The 17,733-nt window shown below is 48.9% G+C and overlaps 1 protein-coding gene across 2 annotated transcripts; it reads right to left on the reverse strand.

Annotated features, from left to right (window-relative positions):
• Positions 1 to 1,633: 1,633 nt before the first annotated feature.
• Positions 1,634 to 17,660, reverse strand: PLAGL2 (PLAG1 like zinc finger 2). Of its 2 annotated transcripts, none has more exons than XM_058175958.1 (3): positions 17,521 to 17,660; positions 12,777 to 13,117; positions 1,634 to 9,953 (listed from the first exon to the last, which is right to left on the reverse strand). In XM_058175958.1, the coding sequence occupies exons 2-3, from the start codon at positions 13,031 to 13,033 to the stop codon at positions 8,741 to 8,743; spliced, it is 1,470 nt and encodes a 489-aa protein (XP_058031941.1). In that variant the 5' UTR covers positions 13,034 to 13,117; positions 17,521 to 17,660; the 3' UTR covers positions 1,634 to 8,740. The 2 variants fall into 2 exon arrangements, with proteins under 2 accessions (XP_058031941.1, XP_058031940.1); XM_058175957.1 differs by having other exon boundaries at positions 12,777 to 13,153; positions 17,521 to 17,658.
• Positions 17,661 to 17,733: the final 73 nt, after the last annotated feature.

Genomic DNA, 17,733 nt, shown 5'->3' on the forward strand with positions numbered 1-17,733 from the left:
GACTCAGGGCGGTTTACAGCCATATAAAAAAAAACATATATATATACAGGGTAAAACATTAATTTAAAAAACTTATTACATAGGCCGAATATTTAAAATAGAGATATAAATAATAAAACCCATTTAAAACCAAATTTAAAATTTAAAAATTTAAACATTCTTGTCCTGCCTTCAGAGGCTTTGGAGAATAGCTTGAAACCCCCCCCCCCTTCTCTGTGGCAGCCCCTGAGATATTGGAAGACTGCTATCATGTCCCCCCAATCCTTCTTTTCATTAAACAAGACATACTGAATTCCTACAACCGGTTGTGTGTTTTAGTCTCCAGGCCTTTGATCACCTTAATTGCTCTTCTCTGCACTGTTTCCAGAGTCTCAACATCTTTTTTTTTTTATATCGTGATGACCAAACGAAAAGTGCACATAAAGACTCGGTGAAACCAGGCTTCGTAGCAGGAACTGTGTGAGGGACCTTGGAGTCTTAGTGAACAACCAGCTAAATAGGAGCCACCTGTCCCCCTCGCCTCAGTCCGAGCGATGGCTTAATTAGCCAGCAACTATCAGCTCTGGCAGCAAACTAGCGAGTGTCTGCCAAGTGTCTCTGTTATCTCCCTTGATGCCGATGAGTCAACCGGGAAACCAGGAACAAACAGGACTTCAGCTCTAGTTCTCTCCCTATAAGCAGCTGATTTGCTCGCCACAAAGTGGTATAGCAGCCCTTGCTGCTTTTATATCCTATGGAGTGTGGCTCCATGACTCAGCACTTCCTAGGCCTGCCCCACCCCTGCTTCTGTTGTTCTCGCCTCTCCTGCCTACGAAACCTAGGGTCCAGCCAGGCCTGATTGCCATCAGCTGGGTCTGGAGGTGTGGCCTGGGGGGGGAAGAGTCAGGGGACGGAGGCCTCGTTATCTCCTCCACCTGGCCTGCCTCTGGCTCCTGGAGCTGAGCCAGGGAAGCCGGTGCTCCCAGGTAAGTCCCAGGTAAGTCCCGATGGCCCACTTTCCAAGTCACTTTCTGGCAGGGGGCCCGGCTCGGGGGGTGCAGACACAACACCGTATTGGTGGATGCTAAATGCAGCTAAGCAATGTCTTGAACTGACAGACTCCAGGGGAAAAAAAAACCCACATAAGGCATCATACTTCAAACGTTTTAATAAGCAATTTCATTTAAAAAACAATAACAAAGACACCCTCTTTCATTTTAAAACTTAATTCTGTAAGACAAAAAAAGAGAAGAAAAGAAAAACCAAACTGAACAATGATGAGCTGTTATGTTTCCTAATGGCACTTCAAAATCTTTTTTTTTTTTTTCAAAACCGGGACTTGGGGGAAAAAAAAAAAAGTCCAGCAATACAGATAAAAAGAGGTCATTTGCTGTGTTTAGAGGAAAAAGTGCTCGGTTGGGTAAGGAGTTCCATGTCGGGCAGGAGGGACGGAGGGTGGGTGGACTCTGATTAAAAAGAAACACACACACACAATTCCTCTACACAATAAAGCCAGCTATGTAAGCCATTGTTTCTCAATCTGGGCCACCTGAAGATGGATGGACTTCAACTCCCAGAATTCTGGGGGTTGAAGTCCACCCATCTCCAAGTGGCCAAACATCACAGAGTGACTCAAAGCAGGGGTCTCCAACCTTGGTCCCTTTAAGACTTGTGGACTTCAACTCCCAGCTTTGCTGGCTGAGGAACTCTGGGAGTTGAAGTCCACAAGTCTTAAAGGGACCAAAGTTGGAGACCCCTGACCCAAAGGACTGAATTCCTAGTTCTTCTTAAAATCAAGTTGAGAACACCTGTCCTGACAGGTGCCCTCTCTTGTACAGGTAGGACCTATGATACAGCATCATAAAAAATCGGCAGAGGAATACCAGAGGCCAGCTGTTTGATCCTCAAGATAGGCTGTCCCACCCCTGCTTACCAAAAAAATATATTTTTCATTTAACACACATCGGGGTTTTTTTCTTTCTTTTAACCCAAACCACACAACTCTCAGAAAATTGACATGATGGAATTTGAGAACCAACCACAAACTGAGGCAGAAAATTGATTTTTCAATTTGTCTTTTTTAAAAGGGGGAAGAATATATGTACCTTATTTTTGGATGACTGCAAAGCTGGGAGAAGAACCCATTCGGGTCTAGGATAACTCAGTGCAACTAACTCGCCGTGGGTCATGAGTTACACTTAACATTGGAGAAATTGGTGGAATAGAACCATTAAAGGGAGGATGCAAAAGGCGGGACAAAATGAAATGTGAACGACAAAAATTAAAACATGTTAAATTATTTTAAATACTGAAAAATGGTTGAATTGTCCTGCAATGAGTTATTATCTCACAAATTAGCTGCGCTGAGTTGGCCTCAGTGAATTGGCTGCACCAAGTTGCCCCGTTCCGACCCAGTTTTGGCTTGGCATCTTGGGAGGAAGTCCCAAAGTAGGAAATTACGTAAATCATGGTGGGAAACGTGGATTCGTTCACACGGGACGTGCCAACGGGAGAGGGAGCGTTCGGAATCGGTTCATGGACCAGCTGTGAGTCTTATCACACAGGCAGAAAACTTGGGTTATTTTTCAGGATTCTTAACTGCCAGAAGGGGGCAATGGGGTCCGTCATCCAAAATAAATTCAATATTCACAATACTATTAAAATGCAGAAAGTCTTCAAAGAAAGCAGAATGACCAGTGTGTGTGTGTGTGTGTGTGTGTCTGTGTGTGAAATAAAATAAGTACGGAGGACAAATAACAGAGGAAGTTGGTCTCTTATTACAGAGTTCACTTAAAACACTTCCCCCTTTGTGGGGATATTTTCCGTTTAAGTTACTGATTCCCACTGATCACTCCAAAAGCATTAGGGCTACGCAGGGCCTCTTTCTTGTGGGGGGGGGGGGGATTCAAATTAATCCCACTAGCGGTGAGGGAAGAATTTAGGAAGTTTTTTCCTAGGATGAGCAACTCCCTGAATCCAAGGCATATTCTGAATTACAGCAGGGAAGGATGAAAATACGGTGGGGAAGAGACACACCCGGGAGGTTTTTTTTCCATAATCCTGAATAATTTGCTCTCTTTGGAGGGGGGAAAAAACAACAGCCAAAATTGCAAAATTTTAGCCAGCTGAAGAAAAGATACAAAAAAAATGGGTTAGAATTTAATATATACACTGGAAAGAAATCCTATCGGAAGCAGCCCAATGGCCACTCGGTCACTCCGCTTGCTGCTAAGCCAAAAGGAAGAAAGGACTCTGAACGAAAAGCTTCAAATGTCCTGTGATTTAGCTTCACAAATGAAAGAGGTTGGTACAGCAAAGCCAGCGAAAACAAAAAAAATTGGGGCAAAAAATAACACCAGAGACACAAGCTAAACCTGGTACCGAGAGTGCAAAATAGCACTAGCACTTAAAACTTCTATACCGCTTCCCAGCCCCCTCTAAGCGGTTTACAGACTCAGCCTCTTGCCCCCAAACAATCTGGGTCCTCGTTTGACCCACCTCGGAAGGAGGGAAGGGCTGAGTCAACCTTGAGCCGGTGAGAATTGAACTTGCTGGCAGTCGGCAGAGTCAGCCTGCAATGCTGCATTCTGACCGCTGGGCCACCACATGGTAGCAACTCTCCTTAATAAAAAGGTTGAAAGGCAGAAAGCAGGAGATGAGATTACCAAGTAGGAAAAAGGCAACCCAAAAGCCCCCTTACGCTAACTCCCCTTGGCCAGGGTGATCAACTATGGCAACTTTACGACCTGTGGACTTCAACTCCCAGAATTCCTGAGCCAGCCAGGTCTTCCCTTGCAGAAGACTAAGGAAAAATACAACACTTTCTTGGATGGGTGAGGCACAAATTTATACTCTCTATACTTTCAAAGGCTACACCTGCAGCTACTTGAAGACTCTTTTAAGACTCCAAAAGACTAAGCAAGCTTCCTTTCCTTTTCCCATCATGCCACAAAAAAAAACAAAAAAACCACAACCCAAAATAGGTTTTGTGGGCCACTGGCTCAGGAATTCTGAGAGTTGGGAGTCCACAAGTGGCAAAGTTGCCATGGCTGACTGCTCCCGTCCTTGACGATGCCTTAAAATCGCCTTTCTGTTATCAGCTTTTGTGCAGCTGGCATCTGCCAACCCAGAGGCCTTATCCCAAAGGTCTGATCCTATCAAATCTTCCAGGACACGGCCAGGATTACCCCTTGGTGAGCTATCCGTTGTAAATTCGAGGAGATTGGGGGAAATGAAAGTGCTTTCTTCTTCAGGAGGAAGAGGAGAAGAAAACGGCCATCCTGGGCAAATAGATCAATGGCAATAAAACATAGGCGAGGCAAACAAATCCTACTTAAAAGGAATACGAGAGGTTTTCGCAAACTAAAATTAGGAGCAAATGCAAGGATGTAGTTTAAGGATTTTTTTAAAGAAATGGCTATTTGGAAAGCACAATTAATTAAAGGCCAGTTGGTTGCCAACAAACACAAAGTTTAAACAGAATTTCCCCCACTTTATGGTTTAGACCAGGGGTGTCAAACTCAAGGTTCAGGGCCTGGATCCAGCCCACGGGGTGCTTAGATTTGGCCCGCGGGGCCATCCTGGAAAGGAAACATTCACAAATGGCAAGGTGAGAGCTCTCCGATTTTTCCTGTGACACAAAACGTCTGAGGTCACATACAAATGAATTCTCTGAAGATCAGAGTTGCCCTCCCTTCTACAGCAGAACTAACCCTGGCAAGGGCAGGGATGCTCAGTTCTCCCTTTTAAGTGCTCATTAGCCAGCAGTGAAATTGACCAGGACATTGACTTAAAAGTCTGGTTAATTTTACTCCAGGGCGAAAATTTGTGAAGTCCTCGCTCCTTTCTCTCCCCCACCCGCACAAACTGGGAGCAGTTTGGTTCAAAACTGAGAGCCACCTAGGTAGGCCAGCAACGGTCTTTCCCCCCCATGATGGAGAAAATTATTCTCTTTTCCCCGCATTCTGGTTCTCGCCCCACCCCGCCCGAACATCGCGACTGAAAAACAAAGCCACTTTATTTTCGATAACAGAAGTTCTTCCCTCGCAGAGGTCTGCTCTAAGCAAAATACAAGCCACAACACGTTTCTTGGATTGGCAAAGGCACAATTTTATACCATCTATTCTTTAAAAGGCTACACCTGTAGCTACATGGATAAAGACCCTTTTAGGTCCTTCACCTCATCAAAAGACTAAACAAGCTTCCTTTTCATTGCCCATCATGCCACACAAAAACCAAAAAAGCAAAAACCAACCCAAAACTATTTGTGGGCCGCTCTATCTTTGGAAAACTATTGCCTGGAATTGGAGAGAGAGTAGATCAGTAGTACTTAAGGATATTTGATCTTACAGCTCTTTTGTAAGAAAGATGATTGACGCTTGGATCTTCCCCACCTTTTCTCATATGATTTTTTTCCCCCACTTATGTCATTTTTACTGCTATACAATAAAACCCAAACCGCTGCTGCCGTTTCGGCTTCAGTGTTGAATCTAGGGTGGAAATAAACCCATTTTCTTCTTTTTCCCTAACGAGAAAGAGTCGTCTTTTGATACAGACAAGAATGCTCTGCCTTTTTTTTTTTTGAATTATTCTATCTTTGGTTGGGTAGTGAAACGAAGGAACAAGCAACCCCAGCAGAGGAAGGTTTAGGATCTGGAACACGCTCTTGCGCGTAACGTTCGCTAAAACGATCGAGCTGGATCAGGCCAGAGAAGAGACAGCAAGTGCCCAAAGTTGCAAAGTAAGCCAGCAAATAGCTTTATGTCAAAGTCCAATGCCATCCTGAAGAAACTGAAATGTGGAATATGCTTTTTTTTTTTCCTTCTTCTCGTAAGTTTTGAGGTAGGGATATGAGGATTGCATAAGAGGAAAATGTGCAACTATATCTGAAAAGAAGAGTAACAGGAACTGCAACCGAGGTATTTAAAAATACTGAAAACCATCAGGAGACGCCCAGGCACCCTCCAGTGCAAGGCACACGCTGAAAATCAGAAAGGCAACGTCTTACAACGAAGACCAGGAAGCAGGGCCTGTGGAACTCAGTGCCACATGCGATTGCTGAGGTAAGTCTTATACAAAACATGAAACAGATCACGAAGAACATGCTCCAAGAAAGGCAGGCTGTCTAGACCTAATGTAGAAGGCCTACTATGCCCAGGGCAGAAGGGATCTCCCTTATGAAGCAGCGAAGAACCGGAGCCGATGGGGATGGAGGCTAGATTTTCAAAGCAATCTGGAATTACAAGGAAGAAGCCAACAGGTGGTTTTTAAAAGCATCTGCTATGCACAGGCATCGAGAAAGAGCAGCAAATGCAATTGGAGGCATTATTGCAGAGATCACCTTAACATATCTAGGCAGGTAGGAGAGCCACGGCAGGCCCCGTCGCTCCGCTCCCTGCGTATGAGGTAAAAAGGAAGGGGGCCTGTGGGGATACCCCGAAATGCATGGAGGCGGACCCACCCCAAAGCAGGCCTGGAGGGGCAAGAGGGGAAGAGCAGAGACCGGGTATCATGAGGTATTCACTGTAATAGACATTTAATAGAGAGAGTTCACTCGGGGAAGTCAGTCAGAGATGGCCAACTTGTAACTTGGACAAGAGCCCCCAGCTGGGGAGGGTGAGAGTGAAGGGTGAGAATGGGGACACGACACCTTTGAGAGTCATGGGAGTTCCCGTATTTAACTCAGGATGTGGGCTCGCCTCTTAAAGGTGGGGGGGGGGCAAATCCTGCCACCCTTTCCGAAGGATGTTCCGTAGGCTTTGGGCACATGGAGAGGCCGAAGCGCCTGCCTTGGCCTTTCAAACACGACCCGTCTCTGAATCCAGAGGAATGGGACGTGCCAAGCGGCCTGCAAGTGAACAAAGGAGAAACAAGACAGCTGGCAGACAGTATGGCAGGGGTCCCCCAACCCCTAGGCCACGGCCCGCTACCGGCCTGCATACCCTCCAACTTGTGTGAGCAGTGGGTGAACATGTATGTGCGCACGCCTCATTTTCGCGAGCAGCGAGCGCGCGTGACCCCCGCTTGTGCAAATGGACCTGCGCGCACACACACCAGCTGTTCGTGTGGAACTATCCCCTCCCTTCCCTGCCGTTCTGCAAAGCCAGAAAGTTTGGGGAACTCTGCACTACAGGAAGAGCATAGAGAGGACTTGGCTGTGCTGCCGTTTCAACCACGTCCAAATTGCCCACCGCTTGCTTAAGGCAGGCACGATAGCCCACCAGGAACGGTCCCTGGTCAGCCATGAGGGCATCTCTGTGCCCCCCCCCGCTTCTCTTTGCTTTCTTGATGGAGGGCCCGCGACCCTCATTTTACTTTGGCTCTGCGTTGAGTTCACACTAGGGAGGCTGTGCGAGGCCAGCGCTGGGCGCCTTGCAGGGAGACAGAATTGGGGCTCTGGAGCTTAGAGGAGGTGAACCAACCTTGCAGGAAGGAAAGGGATATGAAAATAGGGGGGGGGGCTGTTGTTTCCACCCCCCGCTTATCCACCCAAAAGAAGGTTATTGGACTCCCCCTAAGGCGGCCACTGAATTGGCCGAAAGCAAGGCTGTCTCACCTCTGCCGCACCCTTTTTCCCCACAATTCCTTCCGGCAAGGTTGGCGTGCTCATGTTGCCGGTGGGGCTCAGCGGGCATGGGTGCTGCTGGCGAAAAGGGGATTTACACCCTCACCACCCAGAAATGGCCTAAAGGCAGCAAAGAAGCTGAAGCAAGCCTCTTCCTTGAGCCCCAAAGCCCAAATGCCATCATCCCTCAATAAGCCTGCTTGTCTCAGAACGGCCCGAGGAGATTTAGGACAAAAAAAAAACGTAAGAAGAAAACGGGGACAGGATGATGGGCCTCGCTCCTGATCAGTAAGTCTTTAAGGAAGAGACCACGGAGGGATGGCTGCTATTGCTAGACCCTAACATCTTTTGGGAAACCCTCTCAAAAAACAAAAAAAAACCACCCTGAAAATCACAGCGAGCCTGTCCTGTCGGGACAGAGGGATCCTTCTGACCTGCCCAGAGATCTGGGAGAGAGAAAAAACAAAGCAAAACCCCAACCATCCAGAGCGCTAAACTAAATTGGTAAAAGCTGAAGCTATTCCCAGTCAGTTTGATTTCCCCACAGGGGAAGATATGGAAGAAGTCAGTTAGTAGTAGTGAGGTGGAAACCGGAGCGGGCCGATTTCATGGTGTAAACAGTGCCGTCGCTGTGCCCGAGACCCTGAACGGTGTCTGGGGCACTACCTGATTCGTAATAGTGGGAAATGGTGGAGAAGGAAAGGTGATCCCGCAGGAATAGGTCGGTGGGGGAAACGGGAGCAGTCGCCTCAGTTTGCACAGGCGGGAAGTTGCGGGTGGGGGGAGAGGAGGGGAGAGAAAAGGGGATTTCCTGCCGCACCGACCGAGGGAGACACAAAACTGCAGGTGGTGAGTTGGGCCCTTCGTCTGGAACAGGCCTCGACTTCAGCTCCTCCGGAGAGACAGGGAGCAAGGCTGAGAAAACTCCCGTGAGGTTCCTGATGACCGACGACGTAGAAAAGAAAGGAAAAAAAATAAAAAAGAGAATACCTGAAATTCTATTCACTGCAACCTACTTTCCCTGTCCAGGACTGGGGCGTACACAGTTCCAATCCTCCCCTCGAGCTTTTTTTTTCCTTTTCCTTTTGTTTTCTTTTACTGGAAAGACAACGAAGGCGAGCACATCGGACGTCCCCCGTCCCCCCACCCCCGATTCCACGTGCCGGGAGAAGCTCTGCTTTCGTCCCAGCGCTCTTCTCACTGGAATGCTTGGTGGAAACGTGGCAAAGTGGTGGCACCCAAGCCCGGAGAGAAGACGGAGGGCAAGGGATGCAGCGCCCCGAAGCCGAGCGAGGGCCCGGTTCCCGAGGAGGGCTCCTGGGGCGGCAGAGTGGCGAGGAGGGACTGGGCCTCTCCCTGGGAATAACCCATCACCAGCCCCCCCGAGGAGACGGGGGGTGTGCAGGGAGGGAGGTTCAAGGGCAGGAAGCCCAGGAGGTGGGAGAAATCCATGTTAGCAGCACAGAGGGCTTCGGAGAGGAGAGCTGGGCTCTTGGAGAGCAGCGTCTCCTCCAGGCTGGTGGGCTGAGGCGGGGAAGAGGAGGAGGCAGGCTCGCCGGCGATCAGCGAAAGGCCTCCGGGCAGCTCGGCCAGGCAGCTGTCCATCTCCGCTTTGGGGATTTTGTCGGGGAAGTATGAGGTAGATCCAAGCTGGTACTTTGGGGGAGGCTGGGGAGGGGAGGAGGGCTCCAGAGGGTAGCTCATCCCCATCGGGAGAGGGTTGGGGACTAACGAAGGGGGCATCCCTGAGCCGGGCATGGCCGGGATGTGAGCCCCGTACATGCCCATGGGGAGCATGCCAGGGAAGCCCTTGCCGCTCATCACCTCCCTGGAGGCCATGCACAAGACGGGGCTGAGCTCTTCCTTCACGGCCACGGCCGAGCTGCAGCTGAGCAGGCCCAGCATGTCCACGGGTTCCGCCTTGATCTTGAGCAGCTCCTGCGAGTGGCTCTTCTTCATGTGCCTGGTCAGGTGGTCCTTCCGGCCGAACCGCTGGGCGCAGTACTGGCATAGGAAGTCCTTCCGCCCCGTGTGCACCACCAGGTGGCGCCGCACGTCCTTGCGGGTGTAGAAGCGCCGGTCGCAGTGGTCGCAGGGGTGCTTCTTCTCCTTGGCGCTGCCCGAGGGCCGGCGCGAGTGGGCCTTGAGGTGCTCCAGCAGCGCCTGGGTGCTCTCGAACATCTGCAGGCAGACTTTGCAGCTGAGGTCGCCACTGGCTGCCGCGTGCATGGCCAGGTGGCGCCGGTAGCCCAGCTTGGTGTTGTAGTTCTTGCCGCACTCGGGGCAGTGGAGGGCTTCTTTGTTGGGGTCGTGGGTCTGGAGGTGGTTGCGCAGGTGGTCCTTCCGGTGGAACATTTTCTCACAGTACATGCATTGGTGGGGCTTCTGGGCAGAGTGGGTGGCCAGGTGCCTATTCGGGGGGAGAGAAACGAGAGAATATTTTGAGAGTGGAGAGGAGGAGAATAAGAAGGGGAGGGTAGAATAAAGTTAAATAAGCTAAGAAGAGGATTGTTATAATAGTAGGTATGTTAGGTACTAATATTAAGAATAGACAAAATATTAAATAATCTTAATTGTTACTGCACAAATTATTTGTTCCCACTGTTTAATGAAGGATGAATTATTCGTATTAAAATCAAATTAAAAAAATATAATTAAAAAAAAAGGGGAGGGGGAAGAAGAGGTTGGAGGAGGGGGAGGGGAAGGAAAAGGAAGAAGAAGAGGAGGAGGAGAAAGTCTGAGGGGTCCTGTCTGAAATGGAATAAGGTCTCCTGCCACAGCAGGGGGCTGGATAGAAGACCTCCAAGGTCCCTTCCAGCTCTATTCTGTTCTAAATGAAAAAGAGGAGGAGGAGGAGGAGGAAAAAGAGAAAGAAGAGGAGGAGGAAGAGGAGGGGGGAGGGGGAAAGAAGAGGAGGAGGAAAAGGAGAAGGAAGAGGACTAAGAGGTCCTTAATGATCTCTGAACCTGGCTGCTTTCTTGCAGACATTTCATGACCCAACTAGGTAACATCATCAATGCTAGAAGGGAATGGAGTTTGATCTCTGACATCATCTAGATCAGGGGTCTCCAACCTTGGTCCCTTTAAGACTTGTGGACTTCAACTCCCAGAGTCCCTCAGCCAGCAAAGCTGGCTGAGGAACTCTGGGAGCTGAAGTCCACAAGTCTTAAAGGGACGAAGGTTGGAGACCCCTGATCTAGAGCTGTTGTTGTTATGTAGTTGGGTCATGAAATGTCTATCAGTACAAGAAAGCAACCATGCTCAGAGAGCACCAAGGACCCCACAAAAAGAAACAGATTGCAGCAGTTTATTGCTCTGCTCCTAACTATACACATCCTTCCTTCCTTCCTTCCTTCCTTCCTCCCTCCCTTCCTTCCTTCCTTCCTTTTCTATAGCCGCCCAACTCAACCAAGTGACTATAAAACTAGGGCAGGCTGAGCTTCAAAGTAGCTGCAACCCTGCTGGGAAACACACCCGTTGCGAAACCAAAGGAAAGTCAGAAAGAAATGCATTCAAAGCAAGCAGTGATAGGCAGCCTTTCTTCCTACTTGCATTATCCAATGGAAAAATGTTCCCATAGATTCCCTTTCCATGTTCTAACACTTCCCAAGAATTAGTTTTGTGACGGCTTAATTGATGACCAACAACAACAACAACAAAAAAAGGGCTTACATTTTGGAGAAGAATACTGTACTACAGAAGAGACAGGAATCTGTGACTACTTTTCTGAAGTTGCTCCAAAGCAGGGGTCTCCAACCTTGGCAACTTTCAGACTTGTGGACTTCAACTCCCAGAGTTGAAGCAAAGCTGGCTGAGGAACTCTGGGAGTTGAAGTCCACAAGTCTTAAAGTTGCCACGGTTGGAGACCCTTGCTCCAGAATCCCCCAAAGTAGGAGTACCAAATGCTGCCACCAGCCAAACCAAAACAGATGGCGGCAAGCTCTAACCGACTAAAGGCAGTCCTCCATTTATGGCTGGCTGCTTGGCAGCTCTTCAAAGTTACAACCGACTTCCCACCTATTTACAATCTGGTGGTGAAGGTATCACCTTCCCTCGCGGTCAAAGGTGACTTGCATTTGGGACGCTAAGCGGCCCATGATATGACCGCGATTTTAAGACAATTTTGCGGAAAACTGGCATTTATTTTAACTTTTGGGCCAAAAACCAGTCCCTACAGAACAATGGATTTGCTTAATGACTGCGGGATTTGCTCAGTGACCACAACATTCACTTAACGACTGCTGCAAAAAAAAAAAAGGCCATAAAATCAGGTCCAGTCACATGGTGACCCGTTTTACAACCATCGTGACTTACAATCTTAACCGTGGGACTCAATCACAGTCATAACTCAAGGACCACCTGTAGTTATTAAAGAAACATAACTTATTTTTATTTTATTTTAATCTACCTGGAAGCTGGCTCCAGGCAGCTTAGCCTACCTGCCAATATAGGTGGTCATTAACTTACAACCACAACAGAGTCCAAAAACTAGGCTGTTAAGTGAGACATTGGTTAAGTGAGTGTTGCCTCATTTTACAACCCTTCTTGCTGCAGTTGTTAAGTGAATCACCACGGCTGATAAGTCGGTAAGACGGTTGTTAAGTGAATCTGGCTCATTTACTTGGCTTATCAGATGGCCACAAAAGGAAATCATGTGACCCTGGAGACACTGCGACCGTCGTAAATGTGAATCTGTGCCAAGCGTCTGAATTTTGGTCCCGTGACCATGGGGCTGTCACAAAAGTTGTAAGTGTGAAAAAACGGCCCTCAGTCCCTTTTTCCAGTGCCACTGTAACTTTGAACGGTCACTAAACGAACGGTTGTTGGTCAAGGACCACCTGTGTTCCCCCACTAGGGCATTTGTTCAATGACACCACACTCGCTTAACAACCGCTGCAAAAACAACGAAGGTCATAAGGTCGGGCCCAGTCACATCGTGACCCTGGTACAACCGGAACTGCAGGATTCAATTGCAGTCGTAACTCAAGGACTACCTAGAGCAGGGGTCTGCAGACTCGGCTCTTTTAAGACTTGTGGACTTCCAACTCCCAGAGTCCCTCAGCCAGCTTTGCTGTTAAATTTTTGTATTCCAACCATCTCCCCTGCAAGCTGACTCTGGGCAGCTCAGCCTACTTGCCGACATTCCCTCACTCCCCACCCCAAACCAGGTGAGGATTTGAACCCAGGGCCCGGCCAGTCCTAAGCTCCCCACCAATGGCAAGGAGGGCCTTACCTGTAGAGCTTGTACTTGGAGGCGAAAGCCTTGCCGCAGTGCAGCTGAGGGCAGCAGTACGGTCTCGCTTCCGGGCTGGCTCTCAACTTCTCCACGCCAGGGAAGGCGGCTTCGGACAGCTCATACTGGCACTTCCCTGGGCACTCGCTCTCTCGGGCTTTGGGTCTGGCTACTAGTTTCCAGCCCACCTCCTCCTCCTCTTCTTCCTGCTTGACATCTTGAATCCAATTGGGAACACTGGTGAAGAACGCTGTCATGGCAGGCCTGGCATCAGAGGAGGGCCACACCGAGGAGAATGGCTGCCCATGGGCATCTCACTGCTCCAGTTGCATCCACCAAGACTTTGCAAAAAAAAAAAAAATATCTCAGTAGACATCCTGCGAGGAGCAAAGGGGGAGAAAAAAATGATGTACAATCTACACAGGGGCACCCATCTTCTACGGGCAGTCCTCGACTCATGGCCATGAGCCCAAACATTTCCACTGCTAAGCGAGATGGTTGTTAAGGGAATGTTGTTGGCACATTTCATGACCTTTCTTACCGTAGTTGTTAAGGGAATCACTGCATTTGTTAATAGCGATAGCACTGAGACTTATAGGCCGCTTCACAGTGCTTGACGGAGCCCTCTAAGCGGTTTACAGAGTCAGCATACGGCCCCCAGCATATGGGGTCCTCATCTGACCCACCTCGGAAGGATGAGTCAACCTTGAGCCTGGTGAGATTTGAACTGTCAAATTGCAGTCAGCTGGCAGTCAGCAGAAGGAGCCTGCCCTACTGCATTCTAACCACTCCGCCACCGTGGCTCATAATTTAGTAATCCGGTTGTTAAGTGAATTCTACTTTATGAACCGCGGTACTGCAGTGGTTAGAATGTTAGGCTCAGTTAGGGTCGTAAATTGAGGACTTCTTGCAATGGGACATGCCCTTTTCTGTTGTCTGAACAATCACATCTGCTCTACTTTAAGAGAACAGCCACAATCTGTAAAATATGCTCCATTTCAAAAACTGCAGTACAGGTAGTCCTCAATTTACGAACACAATTGAGCCCCAAATTTATGTTGCTAAGTGAGAAATTTGTTCGGTGAGTCTTGCCCCATTTTACGACTTCTCTCACCACATTTGTTAAGCGATTCACTGCAGTTGTTAAATTAGTAACACTGCCGTTAAGGGAATCTGGCTCCTGACTTGAGGTCACAAAAGGGGATGACAGGACCCCAGGACACTGCAACCGTCATAAATGCGAGTCAGTCTCCAAGCATCCAAAGGTAAATCACATGACTATGGGGATGCTGCAACAGTCGTAAGTGTGAAAAGGGGTTGTAAGTCATTTTTTTTAGCACCGTCGTAATTTTGTGTTCAAAAAAGTTTTGACATTCTTGTCCAATAACGTCGTAATTTTGAACGGTAACTAAGCGAACTGTTGCACGTCGAGGACTGCCTGTATTTATTGAACGGCGGAGGACTGGCTCAACTTTATTCTAATTCACAGCTAGGCACGCAGGTAGTAAACACACAGAAACCCACAATGTTTGTGTACCTGCTTAGGAATTTGGTGAGCAAACACAGCAGGTTTTCATTCAGTTGCACCCAGTCCAAGTAAGTCAAACACGACAAGGTCACCTAACCTCAAAGAGGTGAGCCCCGAGCTCCAGTAATTTTCCTCATAGCTTCCGCTACCACCGAACGGGAGGGATACTTCCTTCATTTAAAAGGTGGTAAATGTATATATAGGTAGCCCTCGACTTATGACCCTAATTGAGCACATTTCTGCTGCTAAGCGAGACATTTGTTAAGTGAGCTTTGCCCCCAATTTACCACCTTTCTTGGCAGGGTTGTTAAGTGAATCGCTGAGTTAGTGGCACAGTTGTACAGTGACTCTGGCTTCCCGGCTGGCTTTGCCTGTCAGAAGGTTGCAAAAGAATAATGTGATCACGTGACCATGACCGTCATAACTACGAGTCAGTTAATGAGCGTCTGAATTTTGCTCACGTGATCATGGGGATGTCACAAAGTTCGTAACCGTGAAAAATGGTCCTCAGTCACTTTTTTCCCGTGCCGTTGTAACTTTGAAGTGTTGTAAGTCAAGGACTATCTGTACTATCCCTTTTGCAGATTCGTAAGTTTTGTTTACATGACATAGTAAATGACAAAGTAGCCAATTGTGTGTTGGCTGACCCCAGGAAACTGAGCCGAGAATATATACGATCCAATTTACTCTAGAGAAGCACGTGGAATGAATGAAAAAGGCCAACTTAATCGTGAAAGGAATTAATCTCAACCGGTATTCTGTATCTTATAACATCTCCTTCACGGCAAACAGCTGCAAAATGTACACAATCTGTTCCATGGAAACATTTGTGGGCACTTGTGCATCCGTAGCTACTTTTCATCATTAGACTACCTGCCACATACAAAAGGTATCAGAAGCACAGAAGTCGTCTTTAGCTCAGGAAACAGGAACTTCAAGATGTCATACGGGGAGAGAGAAAGTATTACGGATTCCTACATTGCCATTTTTTGCGGGGGGGAGAAGAAGTTAAATGTCCTGTTTGTGTTAGAAGAGAATATTTGTAGCTCAGTGTTGAACTGTGGGGTCCTTGGTGCTCTCTGAACTTGGTGCTTTTCTTGCGGGCGTTTTGTAACCCAACTAAGCAACACTATCAGTGTTAGAAGGGAGTGAGGTTTGTAGAGAGGGAGAGGAGAAGGAGGAGGACTGTGGGGGGGTCTTTGCTGTTCTCTGAACTTGTTTTCTCGTAGATGCTTCACAATCCAACTCGTTAACATTATTAGTGCCAGAAGGGTATGGGGTTTGTGGGGGGGGAGGGGGGGGAGGGGAGGACTGTGGGGTTCTTGAGGCTCTCTGAGCTGGGTTGTATTTTTGCAGACAGTTTATGACCCAAATAGGGAACATCTTCAGTGCTGGAAAGGGAACAGAACAGGAAGCAAGTCCCACTCCCTTATAGTACTGGTGTTACCTAGTTGGGTCATGAAATTTCAAGAAAACAACCAAGCTCAGAGAGCACCAAAGACCCCACAGTCATTCTCTTCCTTCTCCTCCTCTTCTCCACACTCGCACCTCACTTCTAGCATTGATGGTGTTCTCTAGTTGGGTTATGAAGCGTCTGTAAGAAAACCACCAAGCAGAAAGAACCCCACAGTCCCATTTCTCTTCTTCTTTTGTGGCAGCAAAAACAAGGAATTGGGGGGGGGGGCATTTGTCTTCGTAGATGGAAGAGTTGTCCTCTTTTTGCCAGGACCTCAAGAGACCAAGCAAGGCGTTTTGCACAGATCAAGAGGAAGAGAAGAGGCCTTCCTGATGCTGCTGGATGCAACCTGAAGCATCCCAGCCCTGAGATGTGCCCTCCATTCAGGGCAGCTTTCCTCAACCTTGGCCACTATGGACTCCAACTCCCATAATCCCCCAGCCAGCATGCTTTAAGATGGGTGGACTCCAACTCCCATAACCCCCCAGCCAGCATGCTTTAAGATGGGTGGACTCCAACTCCCATAATCCCCCAGCCAGCATGCTTTAAGATGGGTGGACTCCAACTCCCATAATCCCCCAGCCAGCATGCTTTAAGATGGGTGGACTCCAACTCCCATAACCCCCCAGCCAGCATGCTTTAAGATGGATGGACTTCAATTCCCAGAATTCCCCAGCTGGCATGCTTTGAGATGGGTAGACTTCAATTCCCAGAATTCCCTAGCCAGCATACTTTGAGATGGGTGGACCTCAACTCCCAAAATTCCCTAGCCAGCATGCTTTGAGATGGGTGGACTTCAACTCCCATAATCCTCCAGCCAGCATGCTTTAAGATGGATGGACTTCAACTCCCATAATCCCCCAGCCAGCATGCTTTGAGATGGGTGGACTTCAACTCCCATAATCCTCCAGCCAGCATGCTTTAAGATGGATGGACTTCAACTCCCAGAATTCCCCAGCCAGCCTGCTTTGAGATGGGTGGACTTCAACTCCCAGAATTCCCCAGCTAGCATGCTTTGAGATGGGTGGACTTCAATTCCCAGAATTCCCCAGCTGGCATGCTTTGGATGGATGGACTTGAATTCCCATAATCCCCCAGCCAGAATGCTTTGAGATGGGTGGACTCCAACTCCCATAATCCCCCAGCCAGAATGCTTTGAGATGGGTGGGCTCCAACTCCCAGAATCCCCCAGCCAGAATGCTTTGAGATGGGTGGGCTCCAACTCCCAGAATCCCCCAGCCAGCCTGCTTTGAGATGGGTGGACTTCAACTCCCAGAATTCCCCAGCTAGCATGCTTTGAGATGGGTGGACTTCAATTTCCAGAATCTCCCAGCCAGCATGCTTTGAGATGGGTGGACTCCAACTCCCAGAATCCACCAGCCAGCATGCTTTGAGATGGGGGAGGGGCTTCTCCTGCTCTGGGAATTCTGGGAATTGAAGTCCAGCCATCTTGAAGGAGCCAAGGCTGAGAAAGGCAGGTCCAGAGGAAGGCCAAAATGCTCCACATCCAGAACCCCACCAGAGGCCAAAGTAAACCGACCCCAACAGAAAATAAAAACATCCAAAGACCCGCTTCATAGCTCTTGTTCACAAACACACACACAGGCCTTAGAAAGGCGCCCCCCCCAACACACACAATTCACGGGCACCCGAAATGTCCCGCCGAGCCGTTCACGCAGCGCGCATGCGTAGATGAGCGCGTAGCCTCCTCTCTCCCCCCCACCCTCCTCGCCGTTTTCCCGCTTCGTTTCCGAGCTCACCGCTGCCGTGGCTCCCCTCCTAGCGCCTCGGGAGCCCGGAGGGAAGGGAGGAAAGCCCGAAGGTTGCCGTAGGAGCCGGGGGCGAGGCAGAGGCCCCATGGCGGGGGGGGAGGCACCGGGATTGAAGGAGGCGACGCGGGCGACCAGGCCTCCGGCCCAGCAAGCCTTTGGTTTTCCCTCAGGCGGGCTGGCTCGCGCCACCGCTCAAGGCCT

Source organism: Ahaetulla prasina, chromosome 3, assembly GCF_028640845.1.
Source record: "Ahaetulla prasina isolate Xishuangbanna chromosome 3, ASM2864084v1, whole genome shotgun sequence".
NCBI lineage: Eukaryota > Metazoa > Chordata > Lepidosauria > Squamata > Colubridae > Ahaetulla > Ahaetulla prasina.

What these genes read in the sequence shown, in the direction of transcription:
- PLAGL2 (XM_058175958.1), bottom strand. Translation starts at nt 13,033, where the DNA reads ATGACAGCGTTCTTCACCAGTGTTCCCAATTGGATTCAAGATGTCAAG. An exon ending in TCCAAGTACAAGCTCTACAG is followed by an intron (nt 9,954 to 12,776) that starts GTAAGGCCCTCC and finishes CCCCCCGAATAG; the next exon opens with GCACCTGGCCACCCACTCTG.